This window comes from Oratosquilla oratoria, chromosome 19 (assembly GCF_046742065.1).
Source record: "Oratosquilla oratoria isolate Oo_2021 chromosome 19, ASM4674206v1, whole genome shotgun sequence".
Lineage (NCBI taxonomy): Eukaryota > Metazoa > Arthropoda > Malacostraca > Stomatopoda > Squillidae > Oratosquilla > Oratosquilla oratoria.
The window spans coordinates 34,573,957-34,588,956 of record NC_134795.1 but is presented as its reverse complement, the minus strand read 5'-3'; the positions used below and the strand labels follow the sequence as shown (position 1 = coordinate 34,588,956).

Here is a 15,000-nt window from a genome sequence, read left to right as displayed (position 1 = left end):
ATTACTATGTACTTTTTGCACTGAAGATGTAATATACGAAAGCGCTCTGCTTCGTTAGTTTCTTTTTCCAAGTGGTCAACTTTGCATAAGTGAACACACGTACCCGTGTTCTTACACACATACATATACCAAGGCTTTTTCCCCCTTACCAGGGGGGTAGCCAAAAAGGACAAGGCACAAAAACATTCCCACCCACTTCATCCCCGAAACACTTCACACCCCTCCACCCTCCCTCCCATCTTAGCACCTCCTGGATGACGGGTCATCCCTGCACCCTGTCCACTGCCCTGGGTCAGAAGCAGTGTCGCAGGACACAGCACATCCACAGCAAGGCCGCTTCATTAAATCGGCGAACCCCCCTCTCCGTCCCCCCATATAAAGGAGAGTACGGGGAGAAATCCCTTCGGGCTGCGTCAAAAATTTTTGCTCACACCCCATTCACCCGTCCAATCCACCTCATGCATATATATATATATATATATATATATATATATATATATATATATATATATATATATATATTTGTGTGTGTGTGTGTGTGTGTGTGTGTGTGTGTGTGTGTGTGTGTGTGTGTGTGTGTGTGTGTGTGTGTGTGTGTGTGTGTGTGTGTGTGTGTGTGTGTGTGTGTGTGTGTGTGTGTGTGTGTGTGTGTGTGTGTGTGTGTGTGTGTGTGTGTGTGTTACAATACACACTGAATGGACCCCAGTACATAGATTGTTATCTAAACAAACACGATCGAGACTAACAGAAGCTCGCTGGAATTATATTATGAAAGTGATACGCTGTCGGGCTAGAACCTAACGTATCGGCTAGGTTCGAGTCCTAGCCCGACAGCTTATCAGTTTCCGAATATGCTTACATCGAGCTCCTGTTAGTCTCGATCGTATTTGCAAGGAATTAAAATGAAAAAATTAAGGTGGTTGATAAGATGTACAAGGGGATAATGTGGCAGCAGATTGAAAGCAAGTATTAAGGAAGAGACTGGAGGAAATGGATAGCATTAGATACTTGGGTGTGAATGTGGTGGGAAAGGGTGGAGTGGAGGCGGAGGTAGAATGTAGATTGAGAGAAGCAAGTAAATGCATTGTGGGATTCAAAAGTGTAATGAGAAGTAGACATTTGGGAATGGATACTAAAAGGAGATTGTATGGAGTGATTGTGCCGACAGCACTATATGGGGCAGAAACATAAAAATTAATAGAAGAGGAGTTTAAATGTGAGATGAAATGCCTAAGAAATAGGGTAGGCTGGATAGAGTGAGGAACGAGGAGATGAGAACGAGAGCGGGGGTGGAAAAGGAGTTGGGAGATAGGGTTGATGAAAGAGTATTGTGATGGTTTGGACACGTGGAAAGAATGAGTGAAGAAAGATAAGTAAAAGAAGTGTGGAAGGCAGAGGTGAAGGAAGTGAACTTGAGAGGACGACCAAGGTATGAGATGGATGGATGGGGTGAAAAGGGCATTGGGAAAGAAGGGAATATCTGCTGAGGAAGGAAGTGAGAAGACAGAATATAGGGGTGATTGGAAAATGATTGTGTATAGATGATTCTGTGATGCATGGAAGGGAGTGGGTCAGGGATTGGGGGTTAGAGAGTATGTGTAAATGATATTTTGACACAGCCCGAAGGGATTTCTCTCCGTCTTCTCTTTTCCTGCATGAGGGGACGGAGAGATGGGGGTCGCCGATTAAAGGAAGCGACCTTGCTGTGGATGTGCTGTCTTGTTACATAGCTTGTGACCCAAGGCAGTGGACGAGATGCAGGGAGGACCCGTCATCCAGGAGGAGCCAAGATAAGAGGGAGGAAGGGGGGTGTATGGGAGTAGAGTATGTGGGGAATGGAATGGGTGGGAGTGGATTTTATGCCTTTGTTTTTGAGCTACCTCCCTTGCAAGGAGGAAAAAGCTATTGGTATATGTATGCATGTATATGTGTGTGTATATGTATATATATATATGTATATATGTATATGTATATATACATATATATATACATATATCTATATATTTATATATACATATATGTATATATATATATATATATATATATATATATATATATACATATACACATATAAAAGATTACAAAGGAAGAGCATGCCGACAGGAGACCTTTTGGTCCATAACTAGGTTGGATACGAAAAAAGAAATAGATGAATAAATAAATTGATCAATAAACAAATAAATAAATGTATAAATAAACGAATAAATAAATTGATCAATAAACAAATAAATAAATGTATAAATAAACGAATAAATAAAATAGATAAATAGATATTGATAAATAAAAAACAAATAAATAAATAACAAATAAATTATAATAAATTGATCAATAAAATTTAATATGATAAATGGCAGACATTACAGCATCTTGCTTAGGTGTTTATTTAAGTGAATCTTAAAAGTTCGAACTGTACTACATTGCACTGCCTCAGCAGGAAGTTTATTCCATTCATTTACTCCATGGCTGACAAATTTGGTTCTGCCCACTCCTAAATTAAATCTACTTCCTGACAGTTTGAGACCATTATTTCTTGCCAAAGTTGCATGTCAGTTTCCTCGAGTCCACGATTTTTTAGGGAAAACAGATATATGTTTTAGTCGATTTTTTTATTTTCATAAATATTATATATATATGTATATATATATATATATTTATATATATATATATATATATATGTACATATTGATTTAAACTATGACAAATGTAACTGAAGGCGGAGAAAATATACGAGGAATAATGGAAGAATTTTACTGCCTTAACGTTTCGACCCTTAGGGTCTTGATCACAAAGCATAACACAAAAGTATAACATGGACATTTTATACACATACATGTCACCTCACAGGGTGCCTGGGAAAGGTCGTCGTGCTCGGAACATTTGTCCGTTTGTTTTCATCCACTATCAATAAACTTGTAGCTCTTGCCAAGCATATAAAACCATCTCTATGGTTGATGTTATTATTAGTATTAATATAGGCTGCTTCTATTGTTTTTCTTAATTTCTTTGTTGAGCCTTTTATTTATTATAATTGTATTGTCCCAGTTCGGAAGGTGGTCATGTGTATCTATGTGTCTTACTATAGAATTAGAAAGCCTGTGGATTCTTACATAATTTTTGTGTTCATATAATCTTTTTTCTAATCCACGACCTGTTTCCCCAAAATATGAGGATGGGCAATTTTTACAAGGTATTTTATAGACAATACTATTTTCATTCGTATGGTTATTATAATTACGCGTTACCAAATGTCCCACTTTGCTACCTGATGTTCTTGTTATCTTTATACCTGCTTTTAAGAGGACGTTGTCTAGAGTTGAATTAATGCTGGAATTTGGGACTGTGATATATCGTGTTTCTTTGTTGCAATTATTTTTATCTTTACTCTTCTTATTTATTTCCTTAGCTTTCTTTTTTAGTTTAAGTAGGAGACCTTTGGGATATTTTAATTTGCTGAAAGTTTTTGTAATGTGATCTAGTTCGTCTTCTAAAAATTCTTCACTACAGATGCTAAAAGCCCTGAGGAAGAAGCCAATTATTATACCTGTTTTAGTCCTAATATTGTGTCCTGAATAAAAATGTATATAATCATCTTTATTAGTGGGTTTGCGGTATACCGAAAACTTTACATTGCTGTTTGTTCTGTGTATGAGTGTCTAAAAATGGTAATTTTCTGTTGTTCTCTACTTCTGCCGTAAATTGTATGTTATTATTTACATTGTTTAATCTTTTTAATTTATTGTTAATATTAGCTTCTTTTGGTACAATAACAACAATGCCATCAACATACCTTAACATGTGACAGGTGACATGTATGTGTATAAAATGTCCATGTTATACTTTTGTGTTATGCTTTGTGATCAAGACCCAAAGGGTCGAAACGTTAAGGCAGTAAAATTCTTCCATTATTCCTCGTATATTTTCTCCGCCTTCAGTTACATATGTATATATATATATGATATATATGTATATATATATGATATATATATGTATATCTATATATATATATATATATACATTTATATGGTATACACTTTGATTAGGAAGCGTGCGGTTCTCAAATCTTCTTATTCATAGGTTTGAATCCCGCACTCCTCTTCGATTCCCAGCAGTGAGTTACCTGCCTCAACGATCCCCAAGGAACCACTCAGCGCCTCCTGGCGTATGCACCACAAAACCTGACGATTGCACAGGTCACTACGGATGCTAGAACTGTATGTACTGACTGCTGTAGCAGTCGAAAACGTTTTTATTTGCTACCTGCATACAAAACGCCAAATGTGATTGGCTGATAGGTGGGGGAATTTGAAAAACCTGAATGCAATTGGCCGAAACGAAGGGAGCGTCCTGAGGGGGAAACGGTGACGCCACGTGCTATCAACCAATCAGCTTCAATTGGGAGGAGTTATGGGTGTAGTCAGTGAATGCATTCCATGCTCAAAATAAAATGCACATCAAAATTTCCGACACGACTCATTGGCGACGTTTCATGTACAAGAAAAAATGTTTGCGAATATACTCATTTGAAGAGTATATAGTAATAGTATCTTGCTTTAGTGATAGAGTTGATTAGTTTAGTGTTGGGGCGGGAATACTCGAGACAAGGTATTCAACTGAAACACACATAAAACGCTTTCAAATTTTTTACTTAAATTTGTACTGAGGCTGATGAAAGAAAAGAAAAATGCCTGCTTCTTAAACCTTTTTTCAGTATCACGCGTTTTTCCAAAATGTAACAGTTGGTTCACTAGTTCAAAGTTCTGGTTGTATAGTATCAAGAGGAATGCAACAGTGCTTACGTCAGGTTTGAAAACAGTGCTCCATAGTAAACAGTCTCCCCACGTGTTAGGTAGGGCGGAACTTACCGATGACGTCATGTCATGTCGCGTTTAGCAACTGAAAGATGACAAAGGGCTAAAAGTCGTATTTCATAACCTTTTTGCCACTCCTGTAGAACACTCTCTGCCATTAGAAGTAAAGAAAATAACATCATAGGCTGTACTTAACATTAGCTGTAGATTTTACAGATTAACTTGAAATCCAAGTGATTTTCTACTTTATAATGGTAGATAGCGTTTGCCAGGACTGATTTTAAAATTACGGATAATGATGAAGTTGACCAAACTTCCTCTCCCTTCTGCTGCACAGACCCTCTCCTAACGCTGAAAAAATCGTCTAACGTTAGCCAGAATGAAATGAGTACGTCAGGTAGGAAAGTGGTCTTAACTCTTTCTCTGTCGTAAATAAAAATTACCCGACAATAGAAAGGGAATTATCATGTCTTGGAAAAGGCGGCTCCACGGTTGTGTGTACACAGTATATGTTCTTCATTTCTTCTTATGTTATTCAAATGTTCTTTTTTGAATATCCCTTTTTCATATATATATATTTTCATATTTATAAAGGTCATTAAGGTGTTCAATAATTTGTTTTTTCTTTGCTCCTCTTCTTCCTAAAATATTGCATCTTTACATATTTTCTTTCTTCTTATTTTTTCTTTCCTTTTATCCCTCTCTATATGAGCTTCCTCTCCCCCTATTCCTCATACGCCTTCTCCTCTTTCCTCTCCCTCTTCTTTTTCTCGTCTTCCTATGTCTCCTTCTTCTACTTCTACTTCTCTTCTCCCATTTTCCTCCGCCTCCTCCTCTTATACATTTGTTTCCTTCTCCTTCACCCTCACACCTTCCTATGTTTCTTGCTCCGTTTCCTTTCTCCCCTCCTCCTCCTCCTCTTTCTCCTCCTTCTCCTCCTCCTTTTCCTCCCCAACTTCCAGGAAGCCCATAACCACCACCCCTACCACTTCCACCGACGTTTCTGGCACTACCTCTGCCAACGCATTACCTTCAAACATGAGCAAGAGTCGGATAGAACTTGGTTGGGGCACTAACCCCGACAGATCAGAGCCAATGTTGGCACCTTCCTCCACGAGAGTGAGGGGCACCACGGAAATGAATAGAGTTGCCCGGCGGCAGCCAGGGTGAGAAAAAGGAAGCTGCCACCCGGTACGGAGGGGGACAATCGAGGTAGTCGATGACCCGCTCGATGCCAAGAGAGTGCCAAGGGGGGTGAGTAAAATCCGCTAGCGGCAGTCAGTTGAAAAGGAAAAGAATCACCCGATACGGAAGCGGTCTGCGCTTGGCTGATGGCCACGTGCTATTTTGAGTAAATAGTTGCGGAAGAAGACGGAGATCGAACTGAAAACAGAGTAAAACGGAGTGACAGTTTCCTTGTGAATTTACAACCTCGTAGTAAGGGACCTTCAAAGTATCAGTCCCCCCCCCCTGCTTTCTCCACTCACCGTTCAAAGTGACATTTTTGCTCTTGCCCCCATTGCCGATTTCATTCATCTATGGAACAACACCCCATTCTAGCCCAATCCCATTTCAAGTGGATGGTCCCGACCTTCCCTGTGCCTTCGCGACCGTGTCTGAAATCGGACTGCCCGGTGGAGGCATGTAGCAACCGCCAAGGACATCTCTCTACAAGTCAGTGTACGCACCCCTTTCAAATCAGTAGTCAGTTCTTGCACCCTCTGATTTGTTGAAATATAAGAAAAAATAGAATAATAAATAAATAAGTAAACATATATAAGTTTTGTCATGTGTATTAATAACAAAAATACATGTTTTTTAGTCTTTATTGACAAAGCTTACATTTTTTGTGTGACATAAATCCAGAGTACTTATATTAGTAAAACTGAAAACACATTATTTGCCTGTACTGTGCGCCACACCTAGTACTTTGTTGCTGTTGTTTTTTCTCCGTGATGGCATCAAATCTTGGTGCCTTTGTACTAAGTGCTATTCGCATGTCATATTCAGAATTCAGCGGATTTTTGCTCCTCGTTTTGATGTAAAACATGCAAGGAAATCCTTGTTCTCACAGGAAAGTGGTCGCAAAAGGTACTAGTACTTCGAGAGTTGTACTTTTTTCTTCTGATATATGATATGCCTCCAGCTGAGAAGTCCAGAGGTGCTCCAGTTGACCAGTGTTGAACTCTATTCTCAGGTCGATGAGATCTTCCTTGATGTCGCTGCCATCGTCAACATCTTCAAAATTGTGTCTAAATGGGTTCAGTATTCTTGTATCACAGGTTTGCAACACGAGAAGTTACTCTCAAGTAAAGTACAAAGCATCTGCAAGTGTTCGACAATTTTTGCAATAAAGTCTTGCAGGGGAAATTGACCAATTTCTCCATTTTTACACGCCTAATCCACAAGATAATTTTTTTTCTTTGAATGCATCCAATTTCTCGCTTGCAGTCACAAAGGGTTAGGTCAAGTACATGTACTTGTAATTGTACTTGAACTTATGTACAGATTTTCATGTACTTATACCCAAAGTACTTGATAAATACCAAGTACATTCAAATACAAACAATGCATTGTATTTAATCAAAATTTATATACCCTATATATAGATTCTAGCGAACTTTGTAATGATACTATAGGGTAATACGTACATTGAGTGTTATTGCAGTGTGTAATGCATGTACACATACAGGCATGCTGTTATGTTCGGTGCAAGAAAATGCATGTAGAGTGAGAGTGTACTACCCCCGACTTCGGTGGTAATGATGGTCAAAATGGCCAAGGGAGGTTGACCGCAGGTCAGGTCGGGTCATAGCGGCGTGGGGTCAGTGGCCGTTTAAAAGGGGGATTGGCAGGTGTCGTGTCTTACTCTTCTCAGAGAAATCCTAGTGTCTCTAAGTTGCCGCGTCGCTCACTTCCCAGAGGGCAGTAAAGTTTGCCACGTGACTCCCCCACACACACTGTCAGACCTTTGTTATTTTAATTACTTTAGTTAATCTAGCTTTCATTAGTGTAAAATATGTTAAGTTCAGTATTAACTATAATTTGTAAATAGAATGATATATTTTATTGTATTATTTCTTTCATTTTTTGCCCACTTTTGACTAGCCCTTACTCGGTTGCGAAAGTCCTAACGAGCAGTAGGCATCACTCAGGTCAGGGCAAATTGGGGTAGCTGCTTCAGACAGTGCCATGGCGAATGGTTGTATTTCAGTGATCAGCGCCGAAGAGGTACAGTCCCTACGTAGTAGAATTGTAGTCTAAGAGAAGACTGTTGAGGGCCTTATAGAAGAGAATCAAGTTCTTCGCTCGAAGGCTCAGAATACGGGAAACAAACCATATTTCGAACCAGGATAGAAAAGGTGACAAAAACAAAAAAAAAACACGGAGAGATGGTAAAAAGCCCTCACCAGGCCCGCTTAAATTCAGAAACTCTTTTCAAACCTCTCGCGGGTCTACAAGAAGAAGAAACAAAGATGCAAGAGAAGAGTAGGGCACTCGCTAGATCCGTGCCCACAGGTAAGATTTTGGTTGTAGGGATAGCCAGGTGAGATATTTAGAGAGGGCCTTCTACAAAAAAGACTCAGGTGTGTTTCCCCGGGACGGGGGTAGGTAATGTTAGAGACAGGATGGAAGAGTGTATAATCGGGGAAGGTGAGAAACTCATTGTTTATTTGAGTCTTGGGGGGGGGGGGTGACATAGGTAAGTTAGGGAGTAAGGAATTGTTTGCGCGGTTTCGGGATGCACTAGATAAGATTAGGAATAAGGGAGGGGTTCCTGTTGTATGTGGAATCCTTCCGAGGCGTAGAATTAGAAGTAAATGGGAATTTAGGGCTGTTGCAATGAATTACAGGGTGAATCACAATGGCAAAAGCCGACAAGACTGTAAGAATAAACACCTTGTGAGATCGAAACCTTTATTAGTACTACGTTTCGCTTGTTACAGCTTTTTCAAGTACAGACATGACACACACTCTGAGCGCATATAAGCCAACAGGGAAGGAACTGGGAGAGGTTATCAGGGAGGGGTGGGTGGTAGGTGGAGGGGGAGGAGGGGGACGGGTGGGACTTGGTGGAGACAAAGGAGGACATTTCGGACAGTTTGTTGAAGTGGACTAAGGGGGACATTTCATACATTTATTTAATGCGGGTAACAGATGTTACCACCCACCCCTCCCTGATAACCTCTCCCAGTTCCTTCCCTGTTGGCTTATATGTGCTCAGAGTGTGTGTCATGTCTGTACTTGAAAAAGCTGTAACAAGCGAAACGTAGTACTAATAAAGGTTTCGATCTCACAAGGTGTTTATTCTCACAATTACAGGGTGGCAAAACATTGTAAGGTCAATGGATGGGCATTTGTCGACAACTGGGATTACTTTTACGGTAAGAATCATCTATATACAAGGGACGGGGTGTACTTGTCACCAAAAGGATTTCAGCTCCATGAGCGAGAAGTAGGCGCCCTGCACTTTTTTTTTCTTTTTTTTCAAGATTACGTGGGAGTCGGAGGGGGGGGGGTGAAGTATCGGAATATAGTTTAGGCAATAGAAACAGCTCAGAAAGGGACTGTGAAAAGAATCGCCTAATCAGGTGGAGGGAAGAGAAACTAAAATTTTACAATACAAACAGCAGAAGCGTAATAAATCAAATTTATTTGCTGCGAGATAAAACATGCGTAGAGAGATTTGATACTGTAGTTATTACTTAATCCTAAATCAATATGGCTGATAGACATTCCCTTCCGGATATCAATATAGAAGAATATAAGTTTTTTTTCACAAGGACAGGGTTAGCAGGAGTGGGGGAGGAACAGCACTTTTCATTAGAAATTCAATAAAATGCATTATCAACAATTCGATTAAGGAAGAGGATAGTATGGAATCTATTTGGGTGGAGATTATAGGCAAGAATAGTATATATATATATATATATATATATATATATATATATATATATATATATATATATATATATATATATATATATATATATATATTATTGGCGTCCTATATAGACCTCCTAACCTCAGCATTGAGCAGACTGTTACCCTGATTCATGAAATTCGCAGGGCATCCCAGTACAAAAACGTTGTGATCATGGAAGATTTTGATTATAGAAACATTGACTGGGAATTTTTAGTAGATCAGGAAGCGCAAAATGTCTTAGATGTAGTGCAGGATAATTTCATAAAGCAAATTATTACCGATCCTCCGAGGGGAGAGAATACTCTGGACTTAGTTTTAACTAATAATGAGCACCCGACGATCATCAAGAAATAAGATTCAATATTATTTAGAAAAAATTAAATGGTGCGAATAACGATCTAGTACCGGACTTCATGAGAGCCAATTTTGATAAGATGAGAAAGTACCTCAGACATTTGGTCACTTACGAGACCGACCCAGGGGACTGACGTGGTAAGATACACGGTCAGTCCGGACGTCATTAGCGCAGTCAGTGGTCGGGTCACCTACAAGCGCGAGGTCAACAGAAATATTCAATAAGTCGGTAGACACTGGTATTGTGCCTATTGCTTGGGGGCAGGCAAAAGTTGTTCATGTTTTCAAAAGGGAGATAAAATGTCTATATGCAACTAAAGGTAAATTAGTTTGACATTAGTTATAGGTAAAATGCTTGAATCAATAATAGATAATAGACTCAGAGATCACATCGAGAGACACAATTTGATTCGTGACTCACAGCATGGTTTCTCCAAGGGTAAGTCATGTGTGACTAATCTTCTATCTTTTTTTACACTAAAGTATATAAGGCGTCAGATAACAATAATAGTTACGATTTACCTTCACTTTACCAAAACGTTCGACAAGATACCCCACCAGAGACTACTAAATAAAACCAAAGCCCAAAGCATAGGAGGAAAAGTGTTAGAATGGATTAGAGTTCCCCAGGGCTTGGGTTTGGGTCCCTTATTCATTATGTACGTAAACGACTTAGACAATGGAATTAATAGTGATGTTAGTAAGTTTGCGGACGACACTGAAATAGGACGCCTAATTAGGTCAGGAGACGACGCCGAGATTCTGAAGGATGATCTTAACAAATTGTGCACATGGTCGGTGAAATGGCAAATGGACTTCAATATCTCGAAGTTCAGCGTGTTAAACGTAGGGCTACACAATCCCGAAAACAGATATAGCTTTGATAACACGTTTTTAGAGAAAACTGAGTGCGAGAGAAACTTGGGAGTTCTAGTGAGTCCTGACCTTAAATCCAGGAAACTGTGCATTAACGCCATGAATAACGCTAACAGTGTATTAGGTTTCATTGCTAGGACGGTTACGAACAGAAGAGCAGAGGTAATTATCATACTCTATCCAGCGCTAGTTAGACCCATCCTAGACTATGCTGTACATTTTTGGTCTCCGTCCTATAGAATGGATATCAATTCACTAGAATCAGTACAGAAAAGAATGACCAAAATTATACATGGGCTCAGAAATTTACCTTACGAAGAAAAGCTTAGGCACCGAAACTTACACTTATGGAAAGACGCAGTGTGGGGTGATCTGATAGAGGTGTTCAAGTGGATCAAAAGATTTAACAAGAGTGACGCAAATAAGGTCATCATGTCAGGATAACAGGGCAGGATTCGCAGTAGTGGATTTAGATTGTACAAATTTAGATTTAAGAAGGAAATAGGCAATAATTGTTCTACTAATAGGGTGGTCAACGAATGGAATAGACTTAGTGATCATGAAGTGAGCGCTGAAATTATAAGTTGTTTTAAGAAACGGTTAGACAACTTTATGGATGCGGATGGCAGGTGGTAATGGACATGGGACTGCTAAATGTAGGCCTTATGGTCTTTTGCAGTCTCATTCATCCTTATGTTCTTTTGTAACAAGTGTAATATAGGATGAAGAAGCATAATTATGTAGTATTTAAAGGAGTATAATTATGTACTATTTTCTAAATTGGTAACATGCTACAATAGTCAAGGTCAGTACCGCACCTAGTAATTCTATGATTACTTTTTGTACTGCAAGAAAAGTCCTATAAGTAAAATTAAATAAAAAAAAAAGTTGCATAGTGAGTCGAATGAAGAGCAAATTTATGTTCAATGAAATCGGCTACACTTATGTGTTGTTTATAGCTATAAAACTATGTAATCAATATAGAACAAGGGGCAATTTTTAATGCCCTAATACTTACCCTTATATTCTACATCAAATTTAGTTTTATAACTGACGTGAGAAATATATGAATAGTCTTTTGCATTTGCAGCATAGGGAATATTACTTATTCAAGTTATTCATAAAGTATGTTTTTATTTTGCAATTCTGTGCTAAAAGCAAACATGTGCAAAAATAGAGGTAGAATTGCCATATACTTTTCTATATGGAGTCATACTTTTTAACAATATACTCATTAATGTATGATACGAAAATTACTAACTTTCGTGCTTTATGAATCTGTGGCAGGATCTTTTTATTGTTGTTATGTATGCAACAGAAATGCGGGGGGGGACGTTCGAATCTTTATTATGACGTTAAGCGTACATGGAAAGCTACACAGTAAGATAGACTGCTATAGACTGGGTTGAGGCTCGCTGCGCAGAGCGAGACGAGGCCACGCCTCGTACATACATGAATGAGGCCTTGTGGCCATATGAATGAGGCCTTGTCGACCGTAACAAAGTGTCCTTGTACTGGAAGTGTCTTTGGTGGTTGGGGCATGCCACGACACTACGGCATCCTGCTAGTATCCAATGCGAGCACCTTAAACCACTACACTACACCACACCTCCCCCACCCCCCTCTGCGCTCACATGACCATTGCGAGGGTGTTACCTATCCGCGGGCCGGAGCGAGAGGCGGGGGCGGAATTGGGGGGATCCACGCATGAGGACGGTAGGTTCTCCACCAAGGGATAGGACGAGACGGGTCGGCGTCTTTGGAGGCCGATGGTCACTCCCGTAAGACGGCGGGGGCGGCGATGCGCTGGTCGTACAACGCCAACTCCTTGACAGCGGAGAGGGTGGCCCGGAACTTCCAATACGGAGGGACGGAGTCGGGTAGGGCGAGGCGGTCGGACGAGAACTCGGAAAACACGCAGGGAAGCGGGTGGCCGTAGGCGGGGTTTATTCGTGCCGCGACCCATAGTCCTAAGAGCGTCTTATCGGCGTCGGCGGCGGGCCACGGGTTGTCCCCGCGAAGCGCCGGCGTTACCGGTGACGGCGCTCCTGACGTGAGGATGGGGATGAGCGGACGATGGTCCGTCATCAACGAGAGGTGGGGCAATCCAAACGAATATGACTTGCATTTGGATGCGGCCCAGGTGGTAGCAAGGATCTCCAATGATAGTGGCGCATTGGGTTTCGGCCGCCGTCGGAAACCGCGGGTCATTCTGGACGAGGCGTAGATGTCCGGTATTTCACAGTCCTGTATGCACGCTGCGGGTGTGGAATAGGGGGGATTCTGCGCACGAGGACGGCAGGTCCTCCACCGAGCGGAGAGGGCGGCGCGGTGCTGTAGAGGCGCGACGCATCCGTCTGCAGTACTACTGGAAAGGTGGGATCGAAGGGCGCCAGCATGGGCGGCGACAACAGACCTCCCCTTACGACAGGCGTGATGATACCTTGCTCCACCATTAAGTCAAGGTCTTCCTTCGCTTGAACTTGAAATGCGAACGGTATCGGCCTGGGTGTGTGGGCGGCGAGGGGCGTCACGTCGGCTTGCAGGTGGGTTCTCATAGGGGTGTGGGAGAACCTTCATCTTTCCTAGGGGGACGGTGCAGGGGTCGTCCTTGGAGGCCAGCACGTCACTAAACTCCCATAGAAAGTAGTCGCGAGTGGTGGCCTTGTGGTCATATGAATGAGGCCTTATCGATCGTAACAAAGAGTCCTTTTACTGGTGGTTGGGACATGCTACGACACTACGGCGCCCTGCTAGTATCCAATGCTAGAGCACCTTAATAAAGCACTACATCACAATTATCACGTAAAGTACTTGTACTTAAGTATAATGACGTGTACATGGAATTGGACTTAAGTACATAGCAAAATGACTGCACTTATACTTGAAAAATATCCAGGTTTTGGGCTTAAGTACAGTCACCTGTACCTGGACTAGGACTTAAGTACAGTCACCTATACTTGGATCCAACCCTGGAACTTAAGTATCTTTCCTTGCAATGAGAGACCGAGTTCATTGGGAGCTGAGAACACATCAGCCAAATGGCTTTGCACTTGAATAAAACTGGGCTTATCAAAATATGTAGCCAGTTCTTGTCCCAGTTCACGGAGAAACTGATGAAATTCTCCTTTTAATTCAAGCACACGAAATAGCACATGACTATATGACAACCACCTCACTTCAGTATGTGTATGTTACAAAAACACAGTATTTTCCTGACCCCACTTCCTCACAAAGTAAATGGAGCAATCTATGATTCAAAGCGCGGCTATGTGTATTGTCCTTGCTGCAAGAACGTGACGATGAAGAAAGCAATGGGTGGTTTTCAGGGTAAGCATTTCTTTTCTCATCAATACAGGAAATTAATAACTATTGTCCAGCATGGCTGGTGCGCCGTCGGTGCATACTGAACCAATACTGTCAAAGTCAAGTTTGTTTCTTGTGAAGAATTTTTGTATTCCTTCAATCCTTTTGAAGTATCGTTCATGGCTCAGTTGTTAGCGTCTTGGCTTCATGATTATGTAGGCACAGGTCAGGGCTCAAATCCCTTGACAGAGCTTCTAAAAATCCAATTGTTTACAGCCTCAAATAAATTTATTCTATAATAATTAATAATGAATCACTGAATTTCTTAAATGAAATATGTGATTAACGTGGGAATATGTCAAAAGGCTTGCCGAGAGGGTTCAGTATTGTATTGAACAAGAAGGGGGCATTTTGAATATGTTAGTTAAAATTTAAACTATAATCTATTATGTTCCTTTATTGGAGCCCAGTCTAGAGATCAAATGCCAGCCCCTCGGGGCTGCACCTCCAGATGGAGGCATGTGAGGACGAACGGTGGAGAGATAATGCTCCTCGACGTCCGCCTCTTAGAAAATATATCAACATATGGATTCTTTATACATATTTGTACACCGGGAACCAAAAGATTATTTGAAGACTTTTGTACTCCTGTGTGCTTCTCGAGCTTGGCTAGGAACGGAAGGACTCTCTGAGGCCAATGTCTTCGCCGGGGTGGGATGATACATCGGA

At 40.9% G+C, this 15,000-nt stretch overlaps 1 protein-coding gene across 1 annotated transcript in view; it reads right to left on the bottom strand.

The window, feature by feature from the left end:
- The window catches only part of LOC143035587 (uncharacterized), a 77,247-nt gene that overhangs the window by 38,435 nt on the left and 23,812 nt on the right, over nucleotides 1-15,000 (bottom strand). Inside the window, exons 15-18 of the mRNA XM_076202454.1 lie at nucleotides 14,777-15,000; nucleotides 13,462-13,629; nucleotides 12,743-13,299; nucleotides 6,881-7,060 (exon numbers count right to left, since the gene is read on the bottom strand). The exon at nucleotides 14,777-15,000 is cut by the window's right edge and continues 22 nt beyond it. Of these exons, the coding sequence (XP_076058569.1) occupies nucleotides 6,881-7,060; nucleotides 12,743-13,299; nucleotides 13,462-13,629; nucleotides 14,777-15,000 (1,129 nt within the window). The remainder of the gene's footprint in view (nucleotides 1-6,880; nucleotides 7,061-12,742; nucleotides 13,300-13,461; nucleotides 13,630-14,776) is intronic.